Source organism: Neoarius graeffei, chromosome 28 (genome assembly GCF_027579695.1).
Source record: "Neoarius graeffei isolate fNeoGra1 chromosome 28, fNeoGra1.pri, whole genome shotgun sequence".
Lineage (NCBI taxonomy): Eukaryota > Metazoa > Chordata > Actinopteri > Siluriformes > Ariidae > Neoarius > Neoarius graeffei.
The window spans coordinates 40,479,038-40,493,396 of record NC_083596.1 but is presented as its reverse complement, the minus strand read 5'-3'; the positions used below and the strand labels follow the sequence as shown (position 1 = coordinate 40,493,396).

The 14,359-nt window shown below is 41.5% G+C and overlaps 1 protein-coding gene across 2 annotated transcripts in view; it reads left to right on the top strand.

The window, feature by feature from the left end:
- lig3 (ligase III, DNA, ATP-dependent) overlaps positions 1-14,181 on the top strand; it is a 52,548-nt gene extending 38,367 nt beyond the window's left edge. For both annotated transcript variants that reach the window (XM_060912870.1, XM_060912871.1), the window contains exons 17-21: positions 1,375-1,521; positions 3,052-3,199; positions 11,038-11,132; positions 11,230-11,313; positions 12,848-14,181. In XM_060912870.1, the coding sequence (XP_060768853.1) occupies positions 1,375-1,521; positions 3,052-3,199; positions 11,038-11,132; positions 11,230-11,313; positions 12,848-13,081 (708 nt within the window). In that variant the 3' untranslated portion in view covers positions 13,082-14,181. The remainder of the gene's footprint in view (positions 1-1,374; positions 1,522-3,051; positions 3,200-11,037; positions 11,133-11,229; positions 11,314-12,847) is intronic.
- Positions 14,182-14,359: the final 178 nt, after the last annotated feature.

The following is a 14,359-nucleotide window of genomic DNA, read 5'->3' as shown; positions in this document are numbered from 1 at the left end:
CGTGATATGCACTTTAAAGGAACAGTCCACCGTACTTCCATAATGAAATATGCTCTTATCTGAATTGAGACGAGCTGCTCCGTACCTCTCCGAGCTTTGCGCGACCTCCCAGTCAGTCAGACGCAGTCAGACGCGCTGTCACTCCTGTTAGCAATGTAGCTAGGCTCAGTATGGCCAATGGTATTTTTTGGGGCTGTAGTTAGATGCGACCAAACTCTTCCGCGTTTTTCCTGTTTACATAGGTTTATATGACCAGTGACATGAAACAAGTTCAGTTACACAAATTGAAACGTGGCGATTTTCTATGCTATGGAAAGTCCGCACTATAATGACAGGTGTACTAACACCTTCTGTGCGCTTCGGCAGCGCATTGATATGGAGCTCAGATACCAGTGCGCTGCCGAAGCGCGCAGAAGGTGTTAGTACGCTTGTCATTATAGTGCGGACTTTCCATAGCATAGAAAATCGCTACGTTTCAATTTGTGTAACTGAACTTGTTTCATAGCACTGGTCATATAAACCTATGTAAACAGGAAAAACGCGGAAGTTTGGTCGCATCTAACTACAGCCCCAAAAAATACCATTGGCCATACTGAGCCTAGCTACATTGCTAACAGGAGTGACAGTGCGTCTGACTGACTGGGAGGTCGCGCAAAGCTCGGAGAGGTACGGAGCAGCTCGTCTCAATTCAGATAAGAGCATATTTCATTATGGAAGTACGGTGGACTGTTCCTTTAAGTTGGTTTGCCAACTGCCAAAAAAAACAAAAGAAAATGGCAGAGCGTGTTGCTGAACCAACCAAGGACAAAATGATACTCTACTCGAAAACAAAACCCCCAAAAAAGGCAGTAAAATATGGAATGAAAGTATTTGATGGTAAGAATGCATCTTTCTTTAATTTTTTTCCCCCCAAGAATTATTATAGCCTTTTTTTTTCATAAAATTGCTACTGTCATTTCACCGGTTTGTTTACATTCTAAGCGGAAATTATTTGGTTGCACGTTTTGCGTAAAGTTTTTAGTTACCGAATTTGCACCAAAAAATTAAAATGCGCCGTTTCTCAAAATCCAGTGACTGTGGATAGGATAAAAGTTATTCCACTCAATCTCGTCGCACATGGCTTATCGCCAACTCGGTGCCACGCGCCCTGTCAGCTATCGACTCATGTACGACTCGATTTCGTGGAACAACTGTTAAATACTATGAAGTGCAAATCATTTAATAAAGTGAAAACTTGCTGTAGAGTATAAGGAATAAAACACTTTGGGGAAGTAATTAGCTTCAGGATGGTAATGGTTGACTGGTTTTCCTTTAGTAGTAAGTCCGCTCATGGTTTTGTGTGTGGCTTTTCCTCCCTCCCATTCTTTATTCCAGAAAGCCCCAGTCTGGGAGATTACAGGAGCCGAGTTCTCCAAGTCAGAAATGCACACAGCCGATGGCATCTCCATCCGTTTCCCCCGATGCACCCGTATGCGTGACGATAAGGACTGGAAGACGGCCACCAATCTTCCCCAGCTCAAGGTTCGACAACTCTAAAAGTATGTGAACATCCTGTACCAAAACCATATGGAGTCGGTCTCGTTTTGCTACCGTGCCAGTTTCTGAAAAGCAGCTGTGGGGATTCGAGCACTGATGTCCAGCGAGAAGGAATGGCGATCCTAAAAGATTGATGCCTCGAGTTCTTCCATACCAACCTTGCTTTTAATGGAACTCGCTTTGCGCACAGGGACATTATGCTGGAACAGGATCGGGCCTCTTATGGCGTATTCACACCTACGTTGTTTGGTCCGGACCAAACGAACCAAATTTCCCTTGGTCCGGACCTTTTGGGTTGGTCTGAATACAAACCACCGAACTCTGGTCCGGACCGAGACCGAGCTGCAAGGTCAGACTCGGTCCGGACCAAAGGAACCCTGGTGCGGATCTTTTGGAGGTGTGAAAGCAGACCGGACCTAATCCAACAGTTTTGCTTTTTTGTACCTCGGGAGCTTCCGTCGTTTGTCGAGCATTATGGGAAACAGAGTCTTGACACTCCACCGCAAAGTGCAAACACTGTTTCGGTTGTCAAGGGAACCTTACAACAGTCGTTCAGTCATTCAGACCAGTGGTAGGCTAGACTACAGAGTACAAAAAATGAGTAGGGGCAAACGTGGGCCGAGGAAGAAACGCGTACCCTTGTGGATATCTGGGCAGATGTCCACATATCTGAGCTTTTGGAGAGAACACACAAAAATGCCGACGTGTTTGCTGTATTCAGTGAGAAAATGAAGGAGAAGGGATTCACGCGCTCCCCAGAACAATGTCGGCTAAAAGTGAAGAAACTCCGTCAGACCTACATTAAAATCAGGGACATTCTTTCAAAAAGTGGCGGTACTAGCGACGCAAAAAAGAAATTCATCTATTGCGTGAAGAGCCAGAACTGTCACAACATGATGTGCGCTCATCAGCGCTATCCTCCGTAGCCGCCTTGCCCTTTGTCGTCGTCGTTGATAAATTACTTGTACAACAGCATAGTAATCGCACAATTGTGAAAACAGTAAAAACTGGAAAAAACATATAGCTTTGATGACATTAAAAAGAATAACAGCACGGAAAGCCTCCATGACTACTTTTGAACTTAACGCTTTGCGCGCGTGTCGTCTCTGACCAATAGCTGAACGACCTCAGGGCGCGTGGCTTTGTTGACAGATTTTGGCCCGCTTACTAAAATGTAGTGTGAAAGCGAACCGCACCAAAATGAAAAAATAAAAAAAACATTTGGTTCGGACCAAAGCAAGTGAACGATCGAACTATCCTGGTCTGAATACACCCTTAGGTCTGGTGAAAGGAGATGTAATGCTGTAGCGTTTGTGTTTTCCAACAGTCTAGGGAAGACCCATGGTCTTATAGTCAGGTGTCCACATCTCATCTGAATGTTAAAATAGTATTTGTTACCTTAAGATAAGATAAGGTAAGCTTTGGTCTTGGTCACCTGTAATGTCTCGAGTGCCCGTTCAGGATTACATGGTAATACCATGCGAAGAACAAATTTCCACCATGCTTCTTTTGTAGGAACTCTACCGTGTCTCGAAGGAGAGATGCGACTTTGAAGTGACAGCCGGGCCGTCTACAAGCAAAGACGACAAGAGTTCATCGGGAGGAGACAGCGGAGGCAGCTCACCGTCCACCTCTAACAGCACGCCGAGCTCAAACAAAGCCAGTAAGCGCATCTATTTCCAACGGTCACGGTTTATGGTTCAGGTTTTATAAGTCCTGATTCGTGCGTCACCTTCAAATTCGATCCTAAATCCCATCTCATGTTCAGATACTCAGATTGTTGGCGCGCCCACGTCCAAGACGCACTGTTTCGAATAACGAACGCATTGTCGAGAGGGGCAGGGGCCAGTACGGACGCGAGCATTTTATACCCTGTTTGGAACGTTTCGTGGCGTATTACTTGACTTCATGGTCTCGATATCGAAAATCTTGCACAAATATATATGCAACTTCCAACATAATTATCTGGATATTCAACAGATTTCAGCATCGGATGAAATTTGTTTTGACCGCCGCCATATTGAATGTACGTCGGACCCGTTCGTGTTAGGGATGGCGAAAACTAAAAAAATCTTGACCGACCACCGAGCCTCATTAGTCGGTTAACCTATGAGGGACGGAAACGGCGCGCCTTTTAGCGGATGCCGCCTTTTTCACGGCTGAATCGTGCAAAGATCCGATTTTTTTTTTTTTTAGGGGGGGCGTTGGAGTGTCTGAATAATTTCATCAGAGTAAATTCTGTATGCTCAAAGGAAAGCAGTCGGATCTGCACGATTCAGCCGTGAAAAAGTCGGCATCTGCGCTTTTACTTTGTGTGGAGAGGTTTGATCTGCAATAACATGCATTGTTGGCTACAGACCGAAACATACTTTCAGAATGCACTGGCCAAGGCAGGACTAAACTCCATGTGCCTTCTAATAATAATTAAAAAAAAAACAGAATAGTAATTTGTAAGCTAAAAAGCCTGTGTCTACACTTTTTTTTTTTTTTTCTTTCGCCAAGTGGCAGCTGTGTTCAACTGGGGCGGGACATGACTGAATGGGTGTTTCTGATTTGTCAGCTGTCTTTAACTGGGGCAGGAGGGCGGGACATGACTGAATGGATGTTTCTGATTCGTCAGCTGTCGTCCTTACACTGCATGGCATGCCCCAAGCGTTTACAAACACGGAATTCCAAGTCCTCCGCTCCAAAATCGGCAGCTTCAAAACAATTGATTTTTTTTTTTTTTTAAACCCGACAACCAAAAAAAAATTAACCGGTTGACGTTGATTCGGTCAACCACCGGTCAAACGGTCATCGGTTAATATCCCTAGTTCGTGTATTTACGCCGCCCCGTTTGTAGCGTCCCAAGCGAGTAAAACCTGATCCAAGTCTTTCGCTAGGTGGCGTCTTATGGTCTGTGTACGAATATTCGAAAGAGACAAGAAAACATGGGTAAGAAAAAAAAAAAGAAAATACATCTGTTATTCTTCGGCAGAAAGAGTGTACATTCACCTGAAAAAAATGATACCCCTGATACCCAAGGTAATTAGTCATACTAGATTTACAACAACTACTACTACAACATCAGCTACTACTACTACCACCACTAGGGTGGTCCTGAAATGTATGGGGAATTTTTTTTTTTTTTTACCAAAACATTCTGACCACCCTACCATTTTTTTTTTTCATGTTCAGAGACTCAGATTGTTGGCACGCCCACGTCTAAGATGCACCATTTCGAATAACGAACGCATTGTCGAGAGGGGCAGGGGCCAATATGGACGCGAGCATTTTATACCCTATTTGGAACGTTTCGTGGCGTATTACTTGACTTCATGGTCTCGATATCAAAAATCTTGCACAAATATATATGCAACTTCCAACATAATTATCTGGATATTCAACAGATTTCAGCATCGGATGAATTTGTTTTGACCGCCGCCATATTGAATGTACGTCGGACCCGTTCGTGTATTTACGCCGCCCCGTTTGTAGCGTCCCAAGCGAGTAAAACCCGATCCAAGTCTTTTGTTAGGTGGCGTCTTACGGTCTATGTACGAATATTCGAAAGATACAAGAAAATATGGATAAGAAAAAAAAGAAAAACACATTTATTTTGTCATTCTTCGGCAGAAAGAGAGTACATCCATCTGAAAAAACTGATACCCCTGATACCCAAGGTAATTAGTCATACTAGATTTACAACAACTACTACTACAACAGCAACCACCACTACTACTACTACCACTGCCACTGGTGATTACTACTCAGCGCTCGAAACTAACGGTGTCCCGACGTCCCGGGGACCATAAAAAATGTCATCGGGACACAAAATTATCATATCTGGGACAATCCCGGGACAATGAAAAAAACAGATCTAGAAAAAAAGTTCTACATTTAATATTATTTACAAAGCCGTAACACATACGTAGACATTCACCTAATTTTGTCAGTTTTAATTTTAAAACGTTAACAGCGAAAAATACATAGTAGCTACACTTTCGATGCACCTGCATCCGTAGGCTACAGAGCAGCGCGTTCTGTTCTAGAATCTTCGGCCGGAGTCCGCATTATATGGACTTGGAATGGAATTGCTACCGCACACGCTGCGCCGACTCTCGCCAGAACAAAAATGCTGAAGTGGTTGAAGCGGACCGACCGCGGGGAAGAAACTGAAAGGCCAGACATAACGTCTCTCTGCTTTGTTTGCACTTATATGATATGACACTTTTGGGTCAGTCCATGAAATGATGTTACTTTTCATTGGTCCGGGTTTACATAATCATTTCATCTTATGATTTAAAGAAATATTTAGCAGATTATCCATAAATATTGTTTGAAGAAATAAAATAAATACAAAAATGAAGTTTTCTTTTGAAATAAAGAAATGTGAAACATTTTCTTCCCCTGTGACTGGACACGGATGACACGTTTTTTGTGACATGGAATATTTGCTGACTTTGAGCTTAAATAAACCTTCATTACTTTCTGAGAATTTCCATAAAATTAGTTTCATGGTACTTGCAATTTAGTTTTACACTCACATAATAAAGTTAAGAAGGTTCTATAAACTATTTAGCTTCGAATTCATCCACTAAAAATAGGTTGTGAGCGTAACATTGTGGTGTCCTTACGTTAGAAACCAGGCTTATAAAAAATGATAAAACGAGTTGAAATCATGATTGATGTTTTTAATATAAAGAAGAATATACTATAAAACAGGGGTGGGCAATTATTTTTTTCATGGGGCCACATGAGAAACAGAAAATGTTGTGGAGGGCCGGACCAAAAGGCTGAACTAAATTCTGCATAATATTAATTGTATTTCTTTATATAAAGCAATAAATAGCATTGTTTTTACAAGCTGCTAAGACTGGTAAGAGTATGGAAAAAACGAGGTTGCCTTACAAAAAATGTCATTTATTCAATCAAATTTCCCAAAACAATGGTTAACAAAATGTGAACGTTTGTACCATTTTTTTTTTTTTCAGTCACGTTCACCCCAAAACACAGTAAAGACATCACAATATTGTCTTTCTACTCCAAATATCAAGCAAGATACATCAGATTATAATAATGATGCCCACATTTGTAGTCTAATCACCTCATTCGGTGTTTTTCAGTTTTTTATTTGTTCAGTGAGAGAAATCTCGTCTCTGTTGGTCTTTAACGAGTGCATCAGAGTCAGGTTGAATGTCTGAGGTGGAGATGCGAAGCACAGCTGACAGATGATCATCGGTCGATTCGGTGTAGGTATCAGATCTACAGATCGGCTCGGGCTCCGGCGCCTGCTGGTGACGTCACACTGTGATTGGCTGGACCATTTGAAGGATGACGTACAAGTTTGTGGTTGGTCTGGACAAATTACGGAAGTAGTTATCGCGGGATTAGGTTTCGTGGGATTTCATGTCATGTTCATGTCGCGCGCATTGCGTTTTTGTTGAACACAACTTCAAAATAAAAGCAATGCACATTCAGTCCATGCATGAGGTCAAATTAGAAAATACGTTTATTTTGTAATTTCTAATTAATCTTACGCGGGCCGGTCAGAATGAACCAAAGGGCCGGATGCGGCCCGCGGGCCGGAAAATGCCCAGGTCTGGTATAAAACGATGTAGGTAGAAAGAAATTTAAACAAACGGCAATAAAAGAAATTATCGATGTTTTTTCTCACATCCTAACTTGGCGTCCACTCACTTCCTGGTTCGTTCACAACCTGCGAGACCTATTTACTCAATCTAGTGCAGATATAAGTGTGACTAAGTAAAGTAATGAATTCAATAATCTCATTTACCCCATATAGGATGAAACTGTTTCCTGTTAATGACTGTTATTGTTCAAATCTTAGAGATTTTATGAAGTTTGTGAAATACTGGTATTTCATATTTTCAGTGTTTATGATGTTGAACTAATATTTCTAATGAATTCTTATTCAGTGTTAATGTTTAAAGTAAGCAAATGAAAGCAAAAAATTGATTTTATCAATATTTTTCCTTTATTTTTAAAAGCTTGTTCGTGTCCTTGTTACATTAGCAACCGGGTAAATATTTATGGATTTTATCATACGTTGTAGAGCAGGAGTTATCTTAACAACTATGTTATATTTTCTTATATGGTCAATGCTTCATGGAAATAAAAGTTGTTTTCAGTTGTAAATTGTTTTAAGTGACTCCCTCTATGTCACATTTTGGTAATCCCATTTCATGGACTGACCCTTTTATCCAAAGTGACTTTACAGTGTTACAGTCCCTGTAGCAATGTTGGGGTAGGTGCCTTGCTCAAGGGCATTTCATCCATTGATGGTATGGCTGATGGCTTTCAAAACATCTCTGAATGGGGCAACAGGTATATTACATAAAAATGGAGAACGGTAATGGTGAAAATGATAAGTTGGCCTTATATATGCCAACAGATATTTAAGGTATAAGTAGATGAAATGAACATAAAAGGGGTCTTATTTTCAGCTAAAGTGTACTGCAGATGTAGGGAGTTGAAACATTTCCTGAATGAGCTAGTTGGCCCCTTTAAATAAACGGGTATCTATTCATACAGTGAGATCGCCAAAGTTTAATAAACTGAAAATGCAATAACTAATTTTGAAGTAGATGATGTATAGGACATGTGTCGCTTGTGTTTTGTGACTTATTGTAAAAATGATAAAGGGTTCAAAATCGCATAGTTACAAATATAATAGTAACTTCATATGATAATATTAACCACTGGTTATTTCAGAGAGGAAAAAAATGGGGACACTATTGCTTCCATTCGGGACAATACAACACAGAATTCGGGACCACTGCGGGACACAAAGAAAAAAAGTTAATTTCGAGCTCTGCTACTACTACAGACCTACACCAAACTGAAAACAAGTTAATAAAATAAATGAAATTAGAAGTAGAGATGATTAGAGACAAGCAGAATTAGACCGTCACAGCATGCAAAAAACAAACCCAGTCTTGTGCTATAATTTACAAGGAGGAGATAATATAGATGTGATATATAGTGGCCTGTGGTTGAATTCCAAAATATTGCCACCGATTAAACAATAGGGGTGTTCACACGGCAACTTTTACTCCGGTGTAGCACCGGGGCTGCCCCGGTAGAGCGTTCACACGGTACAAAGTTATACCGGTGTAGCCCCTGAAAGCTGCTTAAACCGGTGCAAATCTAACCCTGCTCGGGAGGTGGTTTAAGAAATTTACTCCGGAGTAAATGCTAGTTTGCGGGGCAGCACCGATATAAAATGGGACGTGAGGAGAGTTGATTACATACGGGCATTGCATAATTTGCATCCTGGTATTTTGCGCTTCCAAAATGGCGAATATCAACAACAACAGGACTGCGCGTCTTCCAGTGTTGCCAGATTGGGAGGTTTTAAGTGCATTTTGGCGGATTTGAACATATTTTGGGCTGGAAAACGTCAGCAGTATCTGGCAACACTGGTGTCTTCATCCACGTTGTTTTCCCGGCGCTTGGTGATGCCATGACAACCGGGAAAAGGAAGTACATTTTCACGCATGCGCATATTTCATTTCCGCATTATTACTATCGTACAGCACGGTCGCAAAAACTGCCGTATGATCGCAAGTGGGGCTGCACCGGTGCTAACACGCTTCTCTCTAGTAAGCAGGTTTGTGACGTGTGAACGCTCCACAAAATTTACACCGGTGTAAGATATATCGCAACAAAATACATCGGTGCAGCATCGATGCAAATGCGTGTCGTGTGAACACCCCTAATATCTCAATATATTTGGCTGAAGCATTGATTTTTGTCATCTACATTGCTTCATATGGCTTCTAATACTAAAAAAAAAAAAAAAACAGAATTGAGAAGAAAAAAAAAACAGCCCCTGGGCTGCCCCATTGGGCTCGCTTCGCTCACTAGGTTCGCTTCAACTGAAGGATAATCACTGGGCCCCCCATTGTAGAAATGGGTCCCTGGTTTTTCCCAGGAGGGGCCCTGTGGGCCCCTTGACCCAGAGATGCCTACTAGTACGGATTGGCCGTATTTTGTACGGAAAAGTTACGTAAATACGATGTTACGGCAAACAGTGTTATTCTGTACGGAATTATTATAAAGTCTTAAATTCCAGTGAATTGTTTTTAAATGTCCAAGCGACTTTTTCAATCCATGCGCGATTCACGGCTATTTATTTTTACGACAACCGCACATGCTGTGTGTGACGTGCGCAGATTCCGCACATTTGTTCACGCTATTTTCGATACGGTAGAACGGCCACGCATTACACCCAGTCAAAAGGGCAATGGATACACGCACTGCAAACTGTGTAGAACTGACATTAACATCACTCATGGTGGTCACGATGACTGCACGCGGCATGTCACCTACAAAAAAAAAAAAACATATGGAGTATGCTGAAATGGCGAGTCAGGCGGAAAGTAAATCTGGGGGTATCCAGCAGTTTTTTACGAAATCTGTGGATGAAAAGACACGGAACGTGACCCGTGCTGAAGCGGTGATGGTTGACCTGTGCTTGGAGTTGAACTTGCCAATTAGTGCCATGAAATGTGAGTTAAACTTATTCAGTTTCTTTTTACATGTCTGATTTTTATTCACTGAAATATCAAACACTGGCTGTACTTCTTTAACTCAAAGTCTTTTCAGTGTTGCAAGTGCAAATGTCCATGTAGTATGATCAAAAACAGAATTTTATGATTAGTGTTGTTGGGATTGTGGCAAAAAATTGATCATTCCACTGTTTTAAATACAATTATAAATGTCATTTTATTCAACGTCTCTTCTGAAGCATTATGCTGAAGTATTTATATATTGGAACATTAAGATAACAATGTCAGACTCTCTTTGGCATGAAATAAGAATTTTTTTTTTAAATTTTATTAGAATCCGTTAACAGGTAGAACATTTTGCCAGGCAATATAATATAATACTTTTGAGGATTTATCATACATTCAATACCAATGATTGGTAGTCGACCGTAATGTCTGCAAACAGGGAACACTATTGTATTTATAAAAATGTGATATATTGTATGCTCTAGAAATTTGAGTGGAAATTCAGTTGAGATGGCTGCTCGTGTTTTGTTTATTCAATTCACACAAAACAGTTATTTTTAATAATTTAAATGTTAAACATATTGGGGTGTGTGTGTATGTATGTGTATATATATATATATATATATATATATATATATATATATATATATATACACATACACACACACACCTCTTTATAATGGAAATGCGCATAAATTAATGTTACTGAAAGTCATTCCAAAATACTGAAAAATGTTTTCAAGAATACTGAAATTCAAAATTTGGGGTAGGCATCTCTGCATGACCTGCAAAACAATCTGAGTCTCTGCATGTTGATCAAGTGCGCGTCAGGCAACTATTATAGTTAATACCAGAGGTTTGGCGCTTTTGTCGATACCCCAGCATCACCAAGTAAGATAATAGGAAGATCTGTCAAACCTGGCCTTTGGAACTGTGATTGGACTTGCTTTAATTCCTGAAAGCTGTATTATATTTGTTCCAGAAAACGGTCACACTCCAAAGCCAAAGCCGGTCAAACCTGCAACTCCGTCCCCTGCCAAGAGGAAGCTGCCCACTGCGGAACACAGTGCAAAGAAGGTCTGCTGCACATTGAAACAGACAAACGCAGCATGCTACAGCTTTTCCTGCTCTCCTGCAGAGCTTTATTCAGGTCACTTGCTCTGCTTCGTTTCAGATCAAGGTCAAAACAATTCGCAGCAACGGCCAAAGCACAGCAAAAGCTTCTCCGGCTAAGGCGGCTGACCCACAGCCCGAACAGGTCAGTCTGCTTTTGTGTAATGAAAGGGTTTAAAAAAAACAACACACACAGCATGAGAATTCATCACATACAGTCAAACACAACATGAAAGTCTGGGTGTTCTCAGCAGTGGGTGGGGATCAGGAGGTTTAGAAGAGATGCCACTGATAGTCCATGACACGGTGATGTTCCACATCATCAAACGGGTTTTTAGTATGACTTGTCATTCTTAAATGAAAACCTTTTATGCCATGTACACACGTAGCCGGGTATTTTTAAAACCGAACATTCCCCCCTTCCCCCCCCCCCCCCCCCGTTTATAAAAATGTTTTATTCACACCACCTCGTCTTCGAAAAAAATCCCTTCCACACATAACCGAACATCTGCGTTTTCAATCACATTCATAAGCATTCCAAACCTGTAGATGGCATCATTTCCCCAAATCCTACCCCCTAATCACATCGCCTGTGCTCTTGGAGCAGTAGTTGGGCTTCTAAAATTAAACATGTAAATAGCACCTGCACAATAATTAACGCTTTCAAGGCACTACTCCGATCCATTACTCTTTAGCTAGCCGCACACTACGCCGATTTTCAGCGTACCGAGCCAACTGAAGTCGCGAGTCAGGCGTAAAGACTAGTTTTCGATGGTACCGACTCATCTCACAGCCGATTCAAAAAACTAATCAGGAGCCAGACTGATCAGCGAGAGTCGCTAGCAATAGCCAATCATATCTTTCGCATATAACACGTGACATCATTAAACACAATTTCTAGCGCGAGAAATACGTGTTGGTAGCACCTAATGCAGGTATATACTGTAATTCCATAGACTGAAGCTTTATCCATAGACACAGTGGGCTGGAAAGCCACTCTGCTCAAGTTGTGTGGCTGAATTCCAAATCGCTTTAACTCCCCTATATAAGTGCACTATTTAAGGTTGGGAATAATAGCTCATGCAGCCTAGATAGTGCGCTACATATTCCATGTTGTGTCATTTGTAATTCAGCCTGTAGCATCTTCAAGTGTTGGATTTAACAGTAACTATATCCAATAGCCAATCACAAAGCTATTAAGTTGTCACGTGTCGCTTCAATCGCGACTGCACTCGTCAACAGTCGGGGGATATGTGCGTGCCCTGTCGGGAGTCGGCTCTGAAATGGGTCGGTTCGGTACCGCGTGGATCGCCGTAGTGTGCAGCTAGCTTAAGTCCATGCTTAATCTGGCTTCTGCAGTAAACAAAGGTCGCACGTTTGACGTCAGGGCAGATTTGTTGTCATTTTTTTGGCGCAGATTGTGACGTTCTAAAACGCAAAACTCCGGTTATCTCTGTCTACACGAAAAGGCATACACAGAGTTTTCAAAAATCTTCACTTTGCCCGGAGTTTTTTTAAATATTCGTTTTTGATGTGTTTTCATGCGGATGACAGGCCAAAACGTAGAAAAATATATCTTCGATTTAGCAGATACCTGGCTACGTGTGGACGGGGTCTTAATCAACGTGTGATGTAAAAGAGGAGTCGGAATTCGTTCATCAATAAAACCATATTTGCAGACTCTGCTGAACATCTTCACCGGAGTAAAGCTGTACCTCCCGGAATCGGCGCAGGACTTTGCGAAGCTGCGCCGCTACTTCGTGGCGTACGATGGAGATCTCATTCCGGATTACAACGCCGCCTCTGCGACGCACACGCTAGCCGAGCCCGAAGAGGGGAGCCAGGCCCAGAAAGTCAGCGCCAACTGGATCTGGCAGTGCATAAAGAAAAGAAGAGTGGTTCCACCTTGCTGAAAAAAAAAAAAAGACAGAACTGCCCTGACGGGGCAGCGTGCTGCTTTTGGAAACATTTCTTGCGCAATTTTTAAAAAGTGGCCTTCAAACCTTCAGGCAACTGGAGATATTGTTGACCACAACACAACACATGTTCGTTCAGGACAAACTTGTTGAGGTTTACTTGTAGGATGTCTCAGTAAGGCTACTTTTTTTTTTTTTTTTTTCTTTTCCTTTCCTAAACACTTTACAATGGTGTCATATCAATAGCAACATCAGCTTTGTCCGGTACGTCAGACTGGATCGGTTGTGTGTGGGGGGGGGTTCCCTCCCTCCCTTCTCAGAAGCTCAGTCTTTGAGCGCGTTTTATGCTGGATGTCATTTTCTATAAAACAAAAGAGGCTTTCTAGAATAGTAGACAACATCGCTTGTCTATGCAAAGACACACACGTGCGCACGCACACACCTGGGCCTGTTTCTTCACACATTAATTAATTAATTAATTAATTAATTAATTAATTAATGAGCGAGCGAGCTGAACCGGCTCATTGACGACTCGACACAATCCTGGATTTGTTCGTTCAACAAGACCGGCTCGAGGCAGACAAAAGTCGGATTTACACTAGACGGGTTTCAACCCGATTTCTTAAATTTATGCTGCGGATGGACATTTTAAAAGTGCGGGACCGTGCCCTTCTCAAATAATTCTATTCTGGCTCATGACGACGATTCTCAAGTCCCACTTATTTAAAGCCTTATCCTGGATTTGTTACTAAAATACGTATTAAAAACGGAGTCCTGTTTAAATGGAGGTTTTTATACACTAAGAAAAGTTTAGAGAGCGTAACAGTGCAGGAAGCATCAGTGAAGATTTGGAAAAGCGTGCAGTGTTACAGCAGGACGAGTCATTATTTCGACACAGCAATAAAAGTCTGGGACTCTCTCTTAAATAAAACGAATCATATCACCGTATTTCAGGTGCAGGTTTGATTTAACTTTTTTTTTAATGCTCATTTGCAATATTTACGCGCGGTGATTTTTTTTTTTTTTAAAGAAAGACAATGACATAATGAAACACTGAACATTTCTCACCACAAAAATAAACACTGCTCCTTTATCAGCATGTTTGCTTTTCTAACAATTCCAGTACATCCCAACTAGCTACATGTGCATTAAAGGAACAGTCCACCGTATTTCCATAATGAAATATGCTCTTATCTGAATTGAGACGAGCTGCTCCGTACCTCTCCGAGCTTTGCGCGACCTCCCAGTCAGTCAGACGCGCTGTCACTCCTGTTA